Source organism: Abramis brama, assembly GCF_963993115.1.
Source record: "Abramis brama genome assembly, chromosome: 2".
Classification (NCBI taxonomy): Eukaryota; Metazoa; Chordata; class Actinopteri; order Cypriniformes; family Leuciscidae; genus Abramis; species Abramis brama.
Genome location: NC_139964.1, coordinates 13,048,781 through 13,070,363, shown reverse-complemented (window position 1 = coordinate 13,070,363; position 21,583 = coordinate 13,048,781). Strand labels below are relative to the sequence as shown.

The 21,583-nt window shown below is 39.2% G+C and overlaps 1 protein-coding gene across 1 annotated transcript; it reads right to left on the bottom strand.

Annotated features, from left to right (window-relative positions):
* Positions 1-11,610: 11,610 nt before the first annotated feature.
* Positions 11,611-17,290, bottom strand: LOC311077724 (uncharacterized protein). The gene is made up of 7 exons (XM_084106337.1): positions 16,465-17,290; positions 16,020-16,349; positions 15,849-15,926; positions 14,914-15,030; positions 14,792-14,823; positions 14,523-14,669; positions 11,611-14,399 (listed from the first exon to the last, which is right to left on the bottom strand). Exons 1-7 carry the CDS (start codon positions 16,502-16,504, stop codon positions 14,073-14,075), a joined length of 1,071 nt encoding a protein of 356 aa, XP_083962463.1. The 5' UTR covers positions 16,505-17,290; the 3' UTR covers positions 11,611-14,072.
* Between the last annotated feature and the right edge of the window lie 4,293 nt (positions 17,291-21,583).

Genomic DNA, 21,583 nt, shown 5'->3' with positions numbered 1-21,583 from the left:
AATTCAGATTGTGTTAGGGGGGCGGGATTATTAGGCAATTTTAATCGGACAATTTGACCGGAGAGATTTAATTTTGTCTGACATTCCATTTATTTTTCGGCCAATGTCCGGCAATTACCGGACAACAGAAACCCTGACCCCGAAAGAATGGAAGTGAACTGTGACAACATGCCCCATAGGTGGAGTACATTATAACATGACCACATGACAGATTAAAATGCTATCTGATCTAATAAAAAAAAATAAAAAAACACATACAAGACAAACTAAAATATTTCCTCAATAAAATTCAATTATTAACTTTTACATATAAAATAATGGCATTTTTTAATAATTAAAAATAAAAATGTTTTTTTGAGTTTGACAACAAACACACTGGAAAACACAGCTACACAATATAGTTCAAAACATAATAATAATAATTAATAATTTCTGAACATTGACTTTTTCTCATGTTTTATCAATAGGATTCATAAAAGTATAGAATAGAAAAGCATATTTAGAAGAAGGCTTCCTGCTCAGCTACTGTTCGGACGCTCTTGCTTACTGCTCCGCGCTTTGCTCTATCGCTTTTACATTTTATCTCCTATATTTTTATATTTTATTTCCTTTTATCACCTAATTTTAACTTCAGCAAATCAGCACAGTGCTCAGACAACAAAGTTTGGATTACTACAAAAACGCAGAATTCTTTTACCCGACCAGCTTACATTCCGGGAAAGGAAAACACAACTGCCTACATTCATACGGATAAGAGAGAAAATGCCTCTTCAGGTTCAAGAATCTACTTGCTGCACTAACTGCCACAGACTTTTACAAAGGATTGCAGTTCTCAAAACAAAGTTACTTACGGGACCACCAAACCAGACGGAGCACACAACAGAGCTTCGTCATGGACACCCTCAGCATACCGGTGAGTCCCATGAAACTAGTGCTCCTCGACAGGTAGAGAAACAAGCCGATCGACTTACTAATCGATGGCACAAACAGGGAGCGAGACCCAAAGGCACTCGAGACATCAGAGTGTCACGAGCATCACATATTGCCGCAGTAGCATCCTCTACCCCAGATACAGCTCTGACAAGGATTGCAAACACTGGTCTCCTACCACCGCCTATACATCTTGAGAACAGATTTGAAGTACTAATGAATGTAAATGAGGAATCCCCAAATGTGATGAATGTGATCGAACACAGACTGAATGGGCCAGTAGCTAACACTGATGCTAACTGGCGCTCAAGGTCGAGCAGACAGTGGCACTCAGCTCAGAGCGCAGCCGAGCCCAGGACTCTGATAGTGGGGGACTCCATAATCAGAAACATTAGCGGCAGGGATACAACTATGTGCTGCCTTCCACAAGCAACAACTTCTGATATAAACAGGGAACTTCAGAACATTCTGATGAAACATAAGACTGCAAATCGACTCATCATTCATGTGGGGAAGAATGATATTCTTAAAGAGCAGTCAGAACTCCTTAAGAAGGATTTCAATGAACTTTTTGAAACACTTAAAAGACTGAAAGTTCAAACATTCATCAGTGGACCTCTCCCAGCAAGAGGAACAAACAGGTTTTCACGGTTGCTTGGGCTAAATACATGGCTGCAAAAAACCTGCAATATAAACGGAGTAAACTTCATTGACAATTTCAATCTTTTCTGGAGTCAGAGACAACTTTTTCATCGGGATGGCCATCACCCAAACAAACTTGGTTCAAGAGTGTTAAAGGACAATATCTACTTCTCCCTCAATCATCCTTCTGCAGTTTGTGCCAATCCACTAAATCTGAACGGCACACACACACCTGGACACAGTATGAATGACCACGGGACTTCACTTCAGCAGCAAAATGGACATGCGGTTGACATATCACACAAGGACAATGATAACACCACTCCGCCACAACAACCTCTGCTCACGGACACAATCTCAGCTGAGCCCTGCCCACAGAGAGACTTATCAGAACTGCTTGAAGATTCAGCACCCAAGGACGACTTCCTGGAAAAAAGCCAGGGAAGCCAGGACAGCATATCACAACCTCCTATAACACCAGAGCAACAGCCCCTTTCACCAGACACGCTATCCCTCTCTCCAGCATCGCCACTACTGTGCTTCTCACAGAAAATGGAAGAACTGGTGCATGCTGGAACCAGACTATCCCACTCTTTTGCTGCGAGCCCCCAGATACCAACCAAAAAACGACAGGCACCATTACCACCAAAGCCTGCGGGCCCAGCTCGCCCTCCCCCTCCTGTGAGAGCTCTTCGGCCTCTGCCACAACGCCAGGGCCCACACCCTCCTCCATCTACTCGAGGTGAACCAAAAACAACTGATACCAGCTCTCAGTGATGTGTTTTGGGTCCCCGCTCTGATAACAGTAACTTTCTCAAATGTTTACAGAACAAGCGGGAACCCAGTGTGCCTGTATCTTTCTCTATTGCTGTTTTATTACAAGATAGAAAATCTAAGGCCTTCAATAGCCGTGCAGCAAACCCAACTAATCTGGTGCCTATTACACGTCAAAGTAAGATTGATGTGGGGACAAAAAGTAAGACTGTTAAGTTAGCACTTTTAAACATTCGTTCACTTAAAAATAAATCACTTCTAGTCAACGATTTAATAACCACAAACAACCTGGATTTTATGCTTCTAAATGAAACCTGGCTAGAAGCCAGCTGCAGTGCAACAATCCTCAATGAAGCAGCCCCTCCAAACTTTACTTTTATGAGTGTCTGCAGAGCTGTTAAGAGAGGTGGGGGTCTAGCTGCTCTTTTTAAAGATATCTATCAATGTAAGCAAATATCATTTGGGAATTACCCTTCTTTCGAATATCTGGGTATTGTGTTGAAAGGTGCTCCACGCATTTTACTTATCATTATTTACAGGCCTCCAAAATACTCTCCAGCCTTCGCTGAGGACTTTACAGAACTGTTATCAACAATTACCTCAGAGTTTGACTGTTTTGCCATTGCAGGAGATTTTAACATTCACATAGATAGTGCAGAGAACAATATGGCAAAAGAAATCAAAACTGTTTTAAAAACTTTTGATCTGACTCAGCATATACATGGACCCACACACAATCGTGGACACACTCTAGATTTACTTATCAGTAAGGGTCTAAACATTTCATTAATTGTTATTAAGGATGTAGCACTGTCTGATCATTTCTGTATTTTCTTTGATATATTGATCTCTCCTGCCACTGAAGCTAGATCTGTGTCTGTCAAGAAGAGATGCTTAAATGAGAACACTAGTGTACTATTTATGAAGGCTATATCCTTAACACCAAGCATATCTGCAGACTCTGTTGATTTTCTCCTTGATTCTTTTAACTCAAAAGTTAAAAGTGTGATTGATGATATTGCTCCTGTGAAAGTCAGGAAGAAGAGTGGCAGACAAAAAGCACCTTGGAGAAACTCAACAGCAGTGCAAACTATGAAAAGACAATGCAGAAAAGCAGAGCGCATGTGGCGGAAGACTAAACTTGTAGTCCATTATAACATCTACAAAGACTGCATCCATGCTTTTAATATGGAACTAGGCAAAGCTAGACAGACTTTCTTCTCAAATATTATAAACAGTAATTTAAACAACGCACGCACTCTTTTTGCTGCTGTAGAGAGACTGACAAACCCCCCAAGCCAGATTCCCAGTGAAATGCTCTCAGACAACAAGTGCAGTGAGTTTGCTTCTTTCTTCTCTGAGAAAATCAGTAATATCAGAAAGGGGATCAGCACATCCTTGAGTTGCACTGAGGTCAGACAGATCAAACCACCTGAGAAATTAGTTACTATGTCTGATTTCAAAGAAATTGATGGCAAAATTTTGGAAGAAACTGTACAGCACCTTAAAACATCAACATGTGCCCTCGACACACTTCCCACATTTTTCAAAAGTGTGTTAAACAGTTTAGAAGCAGATCTTCTAGAAGTGGTAAATGTCTCACTTCGCTCTGGGAGTTTTCCAAACTCCCTGAAAACTGCAGTTGTCAAGCCCCTCCTGAAAAAGAGCAATCTGGATAAGACCATATTAAGCAACTATAGACCGATCTCAAATCTTCCTTTCATAGGCAAGATCATTGAAAAAGTTGTCTTCAATCAGCTGAACAAATTCTTGAGCTTGAATGGATCCTTTGACAATTTTCAATCTAGTTTCCGACCGCACCACAGCACAGAGACAGCGCTCATAAAGATAATAAACGATATTCGCTTAAATACTGATTCAGGCAAATTATCAGTGCTGGTACTACTTGACCTTAGTGCTGCATTTGACACTGTCGATCATAACATACTTCTTGACAGGCTGGAAAACTGGGTGGGGCTTTCTGGGATAGTCCTAAAATGGTTCAGGTCATACTTAGATGGGAGAGGTTATTATGTGAGTATAGGAGATCATAAGTCTGAGTGGACATCCATGACATGCGGAGTCCCTCAAGGCTCGATTCTTGCGCCACTCCTGTTCAACCTGTATATGCTCCCAATGAGCCAAATAATGAGAAAGAACCAAATTGCTTACCACAGCTATGCAGACGACACACAGATCTACTTAGCCCTATCGCCTAACGATTACAGCCCCATTGATTCCCTGTGCCAATGCATTGATGAAGTCAACAGTTGGATGTGTCAAAACTTTCTTCAGTTAAACAAAGACAAAACTGAAGTCATTGCGTTCGGAAACAAAGATGAAGTTCTCAAGGTGAACGCATACCTTCACTCTAGGGGTCAAACAACTAAAAATCAAGTCAGGAATCTCGGTGTGTCACTAGAGTCAGACCTTAGTTTCAGTAGTCATGTCAAAGCAATAACTAAATCAGCATACTATCATCTGAAAAATATTGCAAGAATTAGATGCTTTGTTTCCAGACAAGACTTAGAGAAACTTGTTCATGCTTTCATCACCAGCAGGGTGGATTATTGTAATGGCCTCCTCACTGGCCTTCCCAAAAAGACCATAAGACAGTTGCAGCTCATACAGAACGCTGCTGCCAGGATTCTGAGCAGAACCAGAAAATATGAACATATCACACCAGTCCTCAGGTCTTTACACTGGCTCCCAGTTAAATTTAGGATTGATTTTAAAGTATTACTACTGGTATTTAAATCATTTAATGGCCTAGGACCTCAATACATTGCAGATATGCTCACTGAATATAAACCCAACAGATCACTCAGATCATTAGGATCATATCAGCTAGAGATACCAAGGGTTCACTCTAAGCATGGCGAGTCCGCTTTTAGCCATTATGCCAGCCGCAGCTGGAACCAGCTTCCAGAGGAGATCAGACGTGCTCTAGGGCTGTGCAATTAATTGAATTTCGATTTCGATTTCGATTTTTGCTCCCAACGATCACCAAAATAGTATAATCGAGTAAAAATGATTATTTTGCTATGTTCTGTTTTGAAAGAACGCTCTTATTTTGTCTTGTGTTCTGAATGACGCGCGCACGCGCACATCCGCCCCTCCCGATGCCATAAACTCTCAGCTTGAATGTTTAAACTGATAAAACTTAAAAAGAAGTGAAAATGATAAACTTTAGTTACGATGCAATGCTGGCCCGATTGTACAAGTGACTATTCCATCAGGTCCCGAGTCCCGACTCCTAAACGAGAGAGTGTAGTTTCGACGGTTGCCTTGTCCAACCCATTTTGAGAGACGGAGAGAGAGAAGACGCAGCACCGCTGAACACTCACGCGGTTTGTGAAATTGCGTCTTGGATAAAGTTTTAAAATTATTGATTTGATTTTATAATCTGTGTGGATTCATTTAGGCTACTCATACAATCTACATGCTAAAGTGAATCAATGTTTGCGGGGGAATTTCCCGCATTATAAGTGGTAGACCTGCGGGAATTATTAAAATACTCATTGAAGTATTATCTGTTATATATTATTTATTTTAACAGTTCAAAAAGTACAATCAATGTTCAAATTTCGATTTTTTTAAGAATTCTTGAAAGGTGTCTTTGGTAACACTTTACAATAAGGTTCATTAATTAGCATTAGTTAACTACCTTAGTTAACATTAACTAATAATGAACAATATTTCTACAGCATTTATTCATAATATTAATTTCACCATTTACTAATATGTTATTAAAATGAAAGGTTGTATTTTTTAACATTAATTTATAGGGGTGTGACGAGACGCTTACTCCACGAGACGAGACGAGACACGAGATTGGGTTCACGAGAACGAGACAAGACGAGATTTTTACACAATTTTAAGAAATCCTCAATGATGAAATATATGAATGGAAAATAGTCTTTTATTCAACTGAAAATCACAAAATGCAAAACAATGTATGTGCATTTTGAAATCAACTTGTAATGAATGTTATTTTACTTCTATTTTAATGAATTCTATGCAGTAAAGGACATGCAAACACTGCAAAATGTTTTGCTATAAACTCTACTTCTCCCTGTACGATTTCACATGAGAAATCTAACTCCTTTCCACAAATCGAACATAAAAAAATAAAACAGTATAAATAAAATAAATATAAATAACTGAAATAACACTTTAAATGCAAACAGTAAGTGTGTATCCATAATCAAAGTACTGCTCTCTCAAAACTACAAGTTCAAACAGAAACAATTTTTTTCTTCAAGCATGAAAAAGAGATAAATTAACTAAGATAAGCCTAAGATATGGTCATGTTCTTTTTCAAGAATATAAGCATGTCGACGATTTCTGGCAGCAGTTGAGACCTTTGGGCAGGGCTGCACGATATGAGGAAAAGCTGCGATGTGCGATAACATTGTTTAATATTGTGATGTCGATATGACTTGTGATATGTGAATGTTAGCTATACTGTTCCCATGTCTTAGTGCTTTAATAGGTTCTTTGCGTGATAGGTCAAATGTTTATTACCTGCCTGGTTCAGATTACACTATTTTGGCACGATCCGTTTCGTGGAGACTCGTAAAGTACAACGGGCGTCGGGACGCAAGATTCGATCGTTTCATTTCGTATAGTGTGTCATAGTGGGCGACAACGCGTCTGTGATGCTTCACAACAGAAATCAAATCAAATCAAATCAAGTATATTTGTATAGCGCTTTTCACAATACAGATTGTATCAAAGCAGCTTCACAGTATTAAAATAAAATAATACAACAAAGTTTGTTTCTAGTGGAATTTATTGATTGATAGAATAAAATTAAATATCCCCAAAATATCCCCAACTGAGCAAGCCAAAGGCAACAGTGGCAAGGAACCGAAAAACTCCATCAAGTGACCTAATGGTGTCCTAAAACTCCATCAAGTGACCTAATGGAGAAAAAAAAAAAACCTTGGGAGAACCCAGGCTCAGTCGGGGGCCAGTTCTCCTCTGGCATTTATGAACTAGAGGCCGGATTGTAGTTTGAAACTGTGAGATTAACAATATTATATGAATGCCTGGCTGAAAAGATGCGTCTTTAATCTAGTTTTAAACTGGGAGAGTGAGTCCGAGCAACGAACAGTATCAGGAAGACTATTCCAGAGTTTTGGAGCCAAATGTGAAAATGCTCTCCCTCCTTTGGTTGATCTGGATATCCTAGGTATGACCAAAAGCCTTGAATTTATTGATCTTAAAGAGCGCGATGGATTATAGGGTGATAGAAGATCCGCTAAATAGACTGGAGCTAAGCCGTTTAGGGCTTTATAAGTCAGTAGCAATACCTTATAATTAATACGGAACTTTATAGGTAGCCAATGTAGTGATGATAAAATCGGTGTTATATGATCATATTTTCTTGATCTAGTAAGAACTCTAGCGGCTGCATTTTGGACTAACTGTAGCTTGTTTATTGAGGATGCAGGACAACCGGCTAATAAAGCATTACAGTAATCTAGTCTCGAGGTCATGAATGCATGAACTAACTTTTCTGCATCAGAAACTGATAGCATATTACGTAGCTTAGCAATGTTTCTAAGGTGGAAAAAGGCTGTTTTTGTAACATACGAAATATGATTTTCAAAAGACAGGTTACAATCGAGTATAACACCCAGGTCTTTTACTGTAGAGGATAAAGTAACAGGACATCCTATGATGTCAAAGTTGTATTGTGAGAGGTTCTGTGGGCGGTTTTTTGAACCGATAAGTATTACCTCTGTCTTGTCTGGATTTAATAATAGAAAATTACGCGTCATCCAATCTTTTATATCTTTAACACACTCTGTCAATTTGGATAATTTAGCGTTTTCATCCGGCCGTGATGAAATATATATTTGAGTGTCATCAGCATAACAATGGAAACTAATTCCATGTTTCCTTATAATATTTCCAAGTGGCAGCATATATATTGAGAATAACAGAGGGCCCAACACAGATCCCTGCGGCACTCCATAGTTTACTGGAATTATAATCGATTTTTCTCCATTTAAATAGACAAAATGGTAGCGGTCAGATAAGTATGATCTAAACCAGCTTAATGCTTGTCCTTGAACACCAGTATAATTTTGTAGTCGATCTAAGAGTATTGTATGATCTATAGTATCGAACGCAGCACTTAGATCGAGTAAAACTAGTATTGAGATACAGCCTTGGTCAGAAGCTAAAAGTAAATCATTTGTGATTTTAAGTGCAGTTTCAGTGCTATGGTGCGGCCTGAATCCTGACTGAAACTTTTCATAGATATCATTTTCTTGCAAGAAAGAGCCCAGTTGAGTGGACACAACTTTTTCTAGTATTTTAGACATAAAAGGTAGATTTGAAATGGGTCTATAATTTGCTAGATTATGCGGGTCTAATTGTGGTTTCTTAATGAGAGGTTTTATAACTGCCAGTTTAAATGTTCTTGGAACATGACCTAAAGATAAAGACGAGTTAATAATATTGAGGAGAGGCTCTTCCACTACAGGTAACACTTCCTTCAGTAGTTTAGTTGGTATAGGGTCTAATAAACATGTTGTTGTTTTAGATGAAGTGATAAGTTTATTTAACTCTTTTTGTTCTATAGTTGTAAAGCACTGTAATTGTTCTTGCGGGGGGAAAATTGAGGCTGAATTATAAGGTGCGATTGAGGATTGAACGTTTACAATTGTGGTTCTGATGTTTTCTATTTTCTCAGTGAAGAAGTTCATGAAATCATTACTACTAAACTGTAACGGGATATTTTGTTCGGGTGACGTCTGTTTATTTGTTAGTCTAGCCACGGTGTTAAATAAAAACCTAGGATTGTTTTGGTTGTTTTCTATTACTTTGCGGAGATGCTCAGCCCTGGCCGCTTTTAGGGCCTTTTTATAACGTGACATACAGTCTTTCCACGCGATTCTAAAGACCTCTAAATTAGTTTGTTTCCATTTACGCTCTAAATTACGGGTTTCTCTCTTTAGAACATGCGTAGTATTATTGTACCACGGTGCTTTAATTTTCTCTGTGACCTTTTTTAATCTAACGGGTGCAACAACATCCAATGTTCTAGAGAGAATGGTGCTCATAGTGCTTGTTAGTTCTTCTAGTTCATCTGTTTGTTTGGGTTCAGGCAGCAGCTGAGACAGATCAGACAAGCAACTCGAGAAATTATCTATGGTGGATGGAAGGATTGTTCTGCCTGGTCGAAAACGCGGCGCCGCATGACACATTACAGCAGTACGTAATATGCAAGTTACCAAGTAATGGTCAGTGACATCATCACTTTGTGGAATGATATCTATATCGGTTGGATCGGTTCCATATGATATAATTAAATCGAGTGTGTGATTAAGACGATGAGTTGGTCCGGTGACGTTTTGTTTGACCCCAAAGGAATTTAATAAATCTATAAACGCAGCCCCTAACGCATCATTTGGATTATCTACGTGTATGTTAAAATCTCCAACAATTAATGCTTTATCTACATTGACCAATAGATCTGAGAGAAAATCTGCAAACTCTTTTAGGAAATCAGCGTAAGGCCCAGGCGGTCTATATACGGTAGCCAAGGCTAGAGATAATATGGATTTTTTTCTAACATCTAAGAGCGTAACATTTAGTACAAGTATTTCAAACGAAATAAACTTATAACCCGTTTTCTGAGTAACATTGAGAATATCTCTATAGACCGCTGCAACACCGCCGCCACGACCAATCAGACGGGGTTCGTGCTTATAGGAGTATCCTGATGGAGTAGACTCATTTAGACCGAAATAATCATTAGGTTTAAGCCAAGTTTCAGTAAGGCAAAGCACATCGAAGCTATTATCCGTGACTATTTCATTTACAATAACTGCCTTAGGTGTGAGTGATCTAATGTTTAGAAGACCTAGCTTTAGAAATTGTTTTTGGTTACTAATAGCAACATTTTCTGGTTTAATAACAATTAGATTTTTTCTAGATCCTGCAGTAGATTTATTATTTGATCTCACTAAACGAGGAATAGACACAGTTTCTATGCAATGTTCTACACTATTTATATCAGTTAATTTGGTGCAGCAGAGACTATGATTTGAACTTTTGGTTACTAGTCAAAAGGTATTTAACATTTTGGAGATGTTATCTGACAGAAGATCCGATCCGAATCTGCTTGGGTGTAAGCCATCAGCACGGTAAAGCCTAGGACGCTCCCAAAACAGATTCCAATTATTTACAAAGAGCAGTTTCTGCTCATTGCACCATGACATTAACCATTCATTTAGCGCGAATAATCTACTAAACTTTTCATGACCTAGTCGGTACGTGGGAAGCGGTCCTGACACAATGATCGTTATATCAGGCGATGTGCTGCGTACCGTATCGATCAGATTCCTGAAGTCTTTCTTCAGAACCTCCGTCTGTCGCAGCCTGATGTCGGCCCCTCCCGCGTGCAGGACCACAGTTCCGACGCGCTCGTTCAGAATCTCGGGAACGTGAGCAGCGATTTCAGAAACACGAGCACCAGGAAAGCAGTGACTATGCACCTTACTTTTATTTAACGTAGCGTGTACGTGTCGAACGATGGAATCACCGATGATCACAGCATCGCATTCTGTTTCGCGAAGAGGGGAGAAGCGGTTTTGTGTGGATATCTCGAAAACCGGGAGGGTCGGAGAGAGTTTTCTTGGTCTAGACCTGACTCGCGTCTTCCGCTGCGGAAATATCCAGGCTTCGTGGTGGCATGTTGGAGCCGGCGTAAACGAGACCATAGCTGATCGCGGCCTCGACGCTCGTGACCGATGCTGAGTAACGCACGGAGTAGACGAGGTCGGAGTCAGCGGGTTAGTAACGTTGATCACTGATTTGTGTGCATCGGCGCGTGATGTTTCAAGAGCTAACCGCCGGTCTATCAGCTCGGCTTTTCTCACTAAAAGGTCGTGGATCTGTTTCTCAACAGCTTCCAGCTCAGACTGCAACGCGTGTAGCTCAAATGTGTCCTCACCTGCACCAAAAGGTAGACTACTTACATCTGATATATTCGCCATTTTAACAGATGGACAGTAAGTTAAGTTAGCAACGACGCTACCAGTGATGCTATCAATATTAATACTAATTTATGACTGAAGTCTTGGATATAATCCGTCTTTTTAGTGGTACAGGTGTAGAGTAGACGCACGATAGGCGAAAAAATGTTTGTTTGTAAGTGAGTGTGGAGAAGACGCGTTCAGCCGTGATCCACAGGAGTAACCTATAAGAGTATCCGACGTTGGATCACTGAGAAAGACTAGCATGTTTAATTTTAACGGTCCTCCACGACGGGTTGAGTGTGAGCGAGAGTGAGTGAGAGTGCGGTTACAGTGAGTGTGCGTGTGTGCACGCGCGAGTGAGCGTGTGTGTGTGTGTGTGTGTGCGCGCGAGTGAGTGAGTGAGCGAGGGACAGTGAGTGTGTGTGTGATTGGCCCGGCACACAAATGATTTAAAAGTGGCAGGGGCATCTTCAATACAAATTTCTCCCTCACGCTGACATCACAACAACTCACGAGACAAAGTTTTTTTTTTTTTTTTTTTTTTTAACTCACGATACAAAATTTCACTCGACGAGAAATCTCGTCGCGTTTTAATCTCGCGAGATCTCGTAACACGAGATCTCGTCACACCCCTATTAATTTAGTTAATGCACTGTGAACTAACATGAACAGCTGTATTTTTATTAACTAACATTAAAAAAAGATTAATAAATACTGTAACAAATGTATTTCTCATTGTTAGTTCATGTTAGTTAATACATTAATGTTAACTAATTAACCTTATTGTAAAGTGTTACCGTGTCTTTTTAATAAATGCAACACGTTCCCAAAGTCATGTGAAATAATCGTGTTACATAATCGTGATTTCAATACTGACCAAAATAATCGTGATTATGATTTTTTCCATAATCGAGCAGCCCTAACGTGCTCCTACAGTAGTCACTTTCAAATCCAGACTCAAAACACATCTGTTTAGCTATGCATTTACTGAATGAGCACTGTGCCAATGTTCGTCCGACTGTTTGTACTGTATTTTATTCTATTTTTCTAAACTGTTTTAATTATTCTTATTTCTTTTATTATTTTAATTTCTTCTATGTAAAGCACTTTGAATTGCCATTGTGTATGAAATGTGCTTTATAAATAAACTTGCCTTGCCTTGCCTATTTCTAATACATTGTAACGCAGTGTGACAACATGCCCCACCTGCACAGCTGGGATTTAAACCCTGCTAGTGTCTTCTGCTGGTTAGATCAGCATTAAATAACCATATCAACTGTTAAATAACAGATTGGAGATTAAAATAATATCAGATTTGTCTCCTTTAAAATAAACACCAAAAATAGAGATGAAAAATTAACACAAGTAAGAAATTAATATATGTTCAGGTGATATCTTCCAAAGATTTCTGAATTTTGGTGAATTTTTTTTCTCTATATAGTGTTAATATGGCAACTAGTACGTAAGTACACTAAGTTTTGTCATGCTAGCATGTCTGGAAGTATTTAAAATAAGCGTGTTACAACTAGCCCCGCGCTACGTTGTGCCCGCTCTCCCCTACATTAAGGTCGGGCCCCAGGCAAAATGAACCAAGGACGCCCTTCTATAATATATATTTTCGTTACCTAGATGAATAAGTATACAACATACAAAAAGTTTTCAAAACACATTCAACAGAACATAAGTTTATTTTTTTACAACATAATTTTTTTTTTTTTTTTTACAAAACTTCAATCTTTTTAATAGAAAATACAATACAATACAATCTTCAAGATACAATCTTCATATTTATAACGGATTATCACCTTAAAAACCGTGACAGGAACAAGCAATGCTCCTACATATAGTTTATCAACTAATTCTGTCAACTAATTTAATGAAGAAGAGCTGCATAATGTCAGCTAAGTAAGTAAATGTATTGATTAGGGCTGGTTTGTTTAAAGGGGTGGTTCAGGATTTTGGACATCGGGCCTCATTTCCAAGTTAGCCTGGGTGTTATTTATCAGTGGAGACAGTTTCAACATTTTTCATCCAGTCCTTCCAGTTGCATAGTTCGCCGGTGCTAGGCTAGCGCGAGTCAACGGTATCTGCTAGCCTGCCATTAAAATCAGTCTTACCCACTCCACAGTACACCAAAAGCAAATCAATTATAATGCCAGACTATCAGTGTAAATGTCTGTTGAGAGAATAGTGTTAGAAATCCAATTGAGTTCATAAAATACATCATACAAAATAGTCTAAACAGACTTCTTAGCCACTAATTTTGCTTCTTGTGTGTATTGCCTCATAATCGCTGCTTGCTGCTATTTTTTACATTTTTATTAGCTTTATTGAACTGTAGATGAGGTACTAATTACAGAGAATATTGAATTTTGTGTAATTTTTAGATTTTATTTAAAAAAAATAAAATAAGTTGTTGGTTACTTTTCTGGTAAGTAATAATAAAAAAAAAAGTTAATATAAAGTTAAATAAATGTAGATTTTACTAGATTTTTACAGTCTTTTTCATGTATTCACAAACGCCGATTCATCCAATAATGAAACCGTGATGAATGAGACATTGATATTTTTTGTTCAAATTAATATATCTTTTAAATAGACCAAAGCAATGACCATTTTATCAGAACCTCTAGTCTGCATGTTATTTTGTTTTGTTGTCTGATGGTTTTTTTCTCCAGAATTGTGGGAGAATCACGATTTCCGGTTTACACAAAAAAATCGTGACTCTCAATTTATACAGAATTGTGGAGCTTTAAGCGGATCATCGTCTATTGTGAAGTTTGGTGGATGTGTTGCTGTTAGGTAGTTATAATCACCGGCTGTATCTGTCACCTGATTGGTTGAGTGGGTGTGACTGGGGTGTGAATCAGGCTGCTGATTGGTTCCTGATGTGTAAAGAGTAGAGACGTTTGTGAGGTAGTTGAGGTGTGATGCAGGCGTCTGATTGGATGCAAATGCAGGCGTCTGATTGGATGAAAATGCAGGCGTCTGATTGGATGAAAATGTTACCACGTTGAAGTCTGTGTTTGGAATCTCCTCAGACATGCGTTCATTCTGGAAAACAACACATAAATCAATAATGTAATAGTTTACATAGTGTAATTATCTCTGTTGATCAATAAACACTCATTTAACATGTATGTCTGATCTTCTACAGGTAAAGATTTGAACACTCACCTCTGTATTGTAGTTGAGGTGTGATGTAGGCGTCTGATTGGATGAAAATGCAGGCGTCTGATTGGATGAAAATGCAGGCGTCTGATTGGATGAAGATGTTACCACGTTGAAGTCTGTGTTTGGAATCTCCTCAGACATGCGTTCAGTCTGAAAAACACCACATAAATCAATAATGTAATAGTTTACATATGTAATTATCTCTGTTGATCAATAAACAATCATTTAACATGTATGTCTGATCTTCTACAGGTGAAGATTTGAACACTCACCTCTGAGTGCTGCATGTTCTGCTGAAATAAAGCTGCATGGAGCAAATCAAGTTGATTGGTATCAAATCAAATCAAATCAATTCAAACACAAAAAAATGGATATTTTAATAACAAACTGTTACCTGTCCTAGATTTCCTGTTCCTCTTTCTACAGATGATGAAGGTTCCAGAACACAGAGTCAGAACCAGCAGAACCAAACCCAGACCGCCAGCAACAGAACCCAGACCTGAAGGCAACGCTAAACACATGATATTTACATGATGAAACACAAACTGATTCTGATTATACTGTTAAATAAACAGACATTAATCCTTTTGATTATTGTACTATTAAAGATATTGTAATATTGTAAATATACAGTTGTTATATTGTGTAACCGAAGTGAAACTGCAATGGTAAACCTCAACTCTTCAGTAGAAAACACTTCTCTTTATGGTTGATGTCAAACCAAATTAATCGGAAGCTGATATGTGCACAATTTTGTTTATAAAGTAGATAAAATGTGTCTCAAAAAATGTACAAACCAATTTAATTTCAAAGAGTGATCATGTGATCAATAAGGCTGCAGTTGCATTATGGGTAGTGTAGTTTGTGTGTTTGGCTGATAGAGTTCAACTGTAGTATTTCCTGGTGGGTGTTCAAATCTTTACCTGTAGAAGATCTGTAAAATGACACGTCAAACATTCAGTTGTTGTTCATTTGATTCAAGTGTTGAGGAACATCACAACCTCTAAATGTCGCAATTGTGGTTTATTTTTCACAGAAGTTGAAGCTTTGATGAAATTCAGTTTCCAAGTTGGTGTAAGTTTATGTAAGACACAAATTATCTTGTCAGAACGAGCTGGAAACACGTAATTACAGGAATTAAATCATGAACTTGAATGCAGCATCAGAATTGTGTTTAGAAGCTTTGATATCTCTGTATTCACTATAACCACACTAACTATTAATATTTTGATGGAAGTTAAGTTCTGAAAACACAATAACTTCACATTAACAATATTTTCATCAACACACATGTGAGAACAGATGTCAGTGGGTTCAGTGTGTGTGTACCTGTGCTGGTGTGTTCAGTGCTGCTATACAGACTAATGCTGGTTGTTGAGATCTGGACACGTGTCGTTGTCTCTGGAGCTGAGAAATGAAGAAAAGCCGTCACGCCATATTCATAAAACAATAAACATGAACGATGAAGCAGATTGGTGTTCAGTATTGAATATCAGGCACCTCTGTTCACAATAAGCTCCACTTGATGGTAGTTTGCATAGTCATGTCCAGATCTACATCCGTACGGTCCAGCATCTTCCATCTTCAGGTCACTGATGGTCACTGTAAATGATCTGGTCTTAGGATTATTCTTCAGTGAGAATCTGCCCTTGATCGCATAAGTCTCCATTCCGTCAGATTCTAGTATAAGGACACGTTCTCCGTAAAGTCCTCTGTAGAAGTACTTGTAACTGTAAGCATGTATAATTCCTTCTGGATAAGGGCAGGTAATGCTCACTCCTCGTCCCTCTGTTCCACTCACTGTAATGTTCTCAGACAGTGAACTGCTCACTGCACGCACGCACACACACACACACACACACACACTGCTTTACTCATGTACACTGATAACATACATCATAATGTTAGATAATAAACACTTTTAGTAGAGATCTTCAGCTCTTACCCGTCAGCAGAAACACACAAACTATCAGTGGAAACTTCATTTCTTCATCAGTTCAGTTCAGAAAATCAGTCTGAAACTCTCAGTAGTTCCTCACACGACTCTCTGAAACTCAAACAGCAATAATACTGCTCTCATCTATATGTGGAGAGTAAAATAATGTTTGTTGCTCATCTCACATGTCAAACTCTACTGTTTCTGTTCAGTGACTGTAGTTGTGTTCCGATTCAGAGCTTCATCTTGCTTTTCTTTTCTTTCTTTCTTTCTTTCTTTCTTTCTTTCTTCTTTGTGGACGCACCCTTCGAAAGCCGATTGCGTCACAGCTGCGCGACGAAGTCTGTCCCAATGTGAAGATCCTTCGAATGCGGCCTCTCTCTTCTTTAGTTTCTCTTTCTTCCCCGGACCGCGAAGGATAGAACAAATGAACCTTCTCAGCTTGACCTGTCCCGATTGCGCGCTGGTGTTCTGAAATATTCGGCGTCTGAGATCGTCTGTGTCACTGGGCGGAGCTTACATGAACATTCACGAGTGTCCTGTGTTATGTGTTAAGTGAACTCCCTAACTGTCACCCCAACCCCTTTTTTGACCCCCTTTTTTCCGATAAATGTTCGATAATGTTTATTCCCCAAAAGCGTAGCGAAACTCATTTGAACCGCGCGCCACACTGACCATTTATCCGCTCGACTCAAAGTCCAGACGGCAGCGCAGCGCGAGCTCACTAGAGCAGAGGCGTTTACTCTGATCGGTGTCAGTCACGAGATCCAGTGAGAAGCGCTTGAATTCAGCGAAGATCACAAATGTCTCAGTGATTTAAACCAGTTTAAAGGCAAATGAAACAGCGCTGACAAACAGGAGAAACACTGTGCGCAACGATGTCAGAAGGCTTTTCCGTCTACAAATTCCCATCATTTACCACGGATTTACTGTAACGTTAGCCTATAATATTAACTGCACCATGAAATGTGGGATAGCCTACATATTGAATTGTATTATATTATTAATGTAGACAATGTTTTAAAGGACTAATGGGATACAATGACAGTATTTAATAATGTATTTAGGCTACTGTTTTTCATACAAATAAATACCATAGAAAGCATAAAGTTACATTTTGCCATGATAGTGAGGCGCTATAGGCTATGCCTGGTTTTATCTGTGGTTATCATGATCTAAATGCATGATACTCGATGACCAATGGTTAATTTTAATAAAATTCAACAGTCAGAATATTACATTTTACCAAATAAAAATGAGATTGTTGCATTTTTTTAACAGATGTTACTGTTTTTGTTAATGAACATAAATTTAACAGTAAATCTGCATCCTAACTCAAGCTAATACTACTGTCAATTCACAGTCAAATATGCATTTCGAGACAAAACATGTAATATTAATATTGCAGCCTGCACTGCAAACTGTGCTGAAGATTCGTGCCATCAAAGTCAGGCAACACAAACCTGTTTCAAGACTTGAAACAAAATCCCCCATTAGCATATGCGGAAACTAAGAAATAAATTTTATATAGCAAATATAAATTACATTTATTTTGTTAAGGAAAAATTACAAATGCTTGAATGTTTTACCTCAGATTTGTGAAATGTTCACCTGTTTGGCAAGTGTTTGTCATGATATGTTCTGACAATAAAGAGTAGTTGAAAACCACAATTAACTCTCTGGTTTCTACAACTTTCACTTAGGAGCAAAAATCTGCCTTTAACCCTCTGAGGTCTAAGGGCATATTTTTTTTTTTTTTTCACTTTTTCTTCGATTTTAAATATCTTATTAAATTCACCTTTTAAAGGCAAAATTTACATAACATAATCCCATGTTTTATATCAAAATGTGCAGAGAAAACCCAGCTCTCTTACTGATGAGCTCACCACTTGTCCGATACCCCTTTTCCACCAACAAGAACCGGGTGCTGGTTCAGAGCCAGAGCCAAAGCTGGTTCAGAGTTGGTTCGACTGACGAGCTTACTAAGAACCGGTTTGCCTTTCCACCGGCTAGAGAGCCACAACAGAGCCAGATCTTACGTCACTGTATACGTCTCATGTTGCCCAGCAACCGCTAGTGCGGTAGCGCCAAACACAAACACGCCAGGCTTGTTCGAGATGCATCGGCTTCTCGCAGATCGATCGCCGCATGACATCAAAGCACTGCGATAGCGATCTAAAAGCACAAGGAGTCGTATGCTCTCCAAACACTCCCGCAGCTCCGATCGGTCCTCGCCGCTCCGATGCATCTCGAACAAGCCATCAACAATAACGGACGTTGCAATACTATGGATGCTCATGGGTTTGCAAAAATACATCGGAATCCAACGCGTTCGTGCAGCTCGCCGTAACTTACATAGACGGATATTATAATCGAGCTGCTATTAGCTCGACTAGCTGCTATTTAAAAATGGCGGTCACAAGTTTCTATTCGTCTTGTTGGTCACGGTAACCCCGCCCCCAGCCCCTGATGCAAGCGGTTCTTTCTTGGCTCCGTTCTAGACCCTGCAATGATTTGGTGCTACTTAAGAACCAGTTTTACTGGTTCGGAGCTGGTGCTTTGGCGGTGGAAAAACAAAGAACCGATTTGAAACTAGGCTCTGGCTCCGAACCAGCACCAGCTCTGCCTTGGTGGAAAAGGGGTACTAGAGCATTGAAGAGAGAGATCATTGGCTCTAAAAGGTGAAAAATGTAAGTCCGATTTTTGAAATTCTTCAAATCTCTTGTGGAAACATACCATTGTTGAATGAATTTTGGTCCTTGAAATGGGTTTCCCAAAGTCTTAGGGTCACAAAAGTAGTGTAATATATGAATAAAATAGTAGTAATAATTGTCTAAAGTTACATTTTGAAAAATCGTTTTCTAGTAGCCTACAAGTTTTGTCTGTGACTAATCTTCACCAAATGTTAGAGGGACTGAGATAAAATAGGACTAAAATAACTTCCTACTACATATCAAGCTTTATTGGATGTGTGCAAATGAAAAAGTAGCATAACAACAGGTCTTTCTTTCAAGCAAAACGTTTACTTTGTGAAAAAAACTCACTACTAACAATATTCACAAAATGTACACATTTTCATGTTTTCAACTTTTCAACTTTTTTTTTCAAACCAAAGATGAACTATATATTAGAAATAACACAGAAACCCAGCACTATTTACAATATTTACACAATGTGCATGTTTTCATGTTTCAGTTTTTCAGCTGTCATGCCATGCTGCAAAACAGTTTCTGTCCAGCTGCATGCAAAGCACAACATCACACTCCCTGCATTTCCAAGGTGTGTCCTTTCTCTGGCCTTGGCTTTGGCAATGCTCACTCCTGCTGCAACCTGTGGTGGCTTTTGTGGAAGAATCTGCTGCATGAACGGCAATTAGCACAGGAATATGACCTGCAGGTACCGGGACCGGAGCAGTGTGGAGAGGCTTACCACAGAGTTCAACAGTCAGCTCCTCCATGAAAGCTCTGTGTGTCATGGGTGTTGTTTGCTGGGCCAGACAGAGTTCCTTGTGGAGGATGTAGCTGTTGGTGGTGGCAATGTCCAGAAAATGGTAAAACAGGTGTCTGTACCAGCGCATTGTTTTGTGTTGTGCAGAGTAATACTGAATGAGCTGGTCTGAATGATCAACTCCACCCATGTGTTCATTGTACTCCATAACTGGTGTGGGACAGGGGATTGATGTCTTTGTCCAAGAGCCATCTTGTTGTTTCAACCTCCTCTGCACAGCGTTACCAGAGTGTGCTGTGTGAACTGTGGAGTAGGGCTGCACGATATGAGGAAAAGCTGCGATGTGCGATAACATTGTTTAATATTGCAATGACGATATGACTTGCGATAAATATTCAAATGTGAATGTTAGCTATACTGTTCCCATGTCTTTAATAGGTTCTTTGCAAACCTAAACATTGAATAGCCTATTCCCACTGAATAAAGAAATCAAATAGATCATTTTTGACATGCTTTTATTGAACAAATTACACATAAATGAGGCATTATAACTATAAGAAATTAACGTTCAATTTCCCCTGCTCCTTTTAAAATATTTTCTTGTAAACTCAACAAATCTTTGAATAAAACAAATGTGGGGAAAATAACTTTTATACTCAAATAAATAAATAGAAATAAAAATGGCCATTTAAAATAACTGTAATGGCTCATATTTATTCAGCGATTGGTGGGAAAAGGTCATCTGTACGGAATATCGTTGTGTACGGAACATGGTTAGTCTACATTACCTGTGTTTGTAACGCGTCATCTCTCCTAAATCCAAAATAATTCCACATAGGCTGAAGTGCTGTTCTTTTTCACCACAAGGTCTTCGTCAGCCACCACATTTTCCTCACTCTTCTCTCCTTCTTCCGCCATTGTATTTGATAACGGCACAGTGTCGCAACTAAATTGACACCTCACAAATCAATCTGAGCGTAGCTGACACTTCCTGGGGCTTCACCTGATTGGCCAAATAGCATGAATGCGCCAACCATGTGTTCAGGGCTTAACGTGATAGGTCAAACGTTTATTACATGCTCTTGGTGCATGTAATAAACTGCTTTCCCTTATTCATCGTGTCTGGCTGTCTGTTGCGATGTGTTCATCGCGCGAGTTCATATCAAGTTCATGAAAATTATATGTATCGTTCAGCCCTAGTGTGGAGCAGACTGATACTTCCCTCATGTCCATCCATTTCACATAGATGAGCCATCCCGGATCCATCTTATGGAGCCTCTTTCTGATTTCTTTGTGAGGGCGTTATTTGTGAGGGCAGTCCTTGCGGTTCTGTCACGGTGTGACAAAAATTAGAGAAAAGACTAAAGTCCTTGTGAATGCAGTGTTGTTGTGGAGACCTCCAGTGGACACCCGTCTCTGTTGCACTGCGAATCTGTTGCCATGGCAGCAAGGCCAATTGCCCGATTGACAGCAGGTGTGGAGTAATTACAGAGAGTGTTGTGAGAGGGACACGTATTCAGATGGGGCTTTAAAAATAGAGAGGAAGCAGACTGCTGGGTGGTTCTCCTCCTGTGAGATACTGTGTTTGTCGGCGGGTTGTTTTGTATTTGAGGCTGGGCTGTGAAGCGGGCGAAGATTGAAGCTGAGAAGTGGAAAGAAGAGAGTGAAGTATTTGTCAACG

Excerpts from the sequence above, each read along its gene's own strand:
- LOC311077724 (XM_084106337.1), bottom strand. The coding sequence starts at position 16,504 with ATGAAGTTTCCACTGATAGTTTGTGTGTTTCTGCTGACGG. Across the intron at positions 16,350-16,464 it reads TTGTGTGTTTCTGCTGACGG|TGAGCAGTTCACTGTCTGAG; the intron begins GTAAGAGCTGAA and ends GCGTGCGTGCAG. Across the intron at positions 15,927-16,019 it reads GGAGCTTATTGTGAACAGAG|CTCCAGAGACAACGACACGT; the intron begins GTGCCTGATATT and ends TTCATTTCTCAG.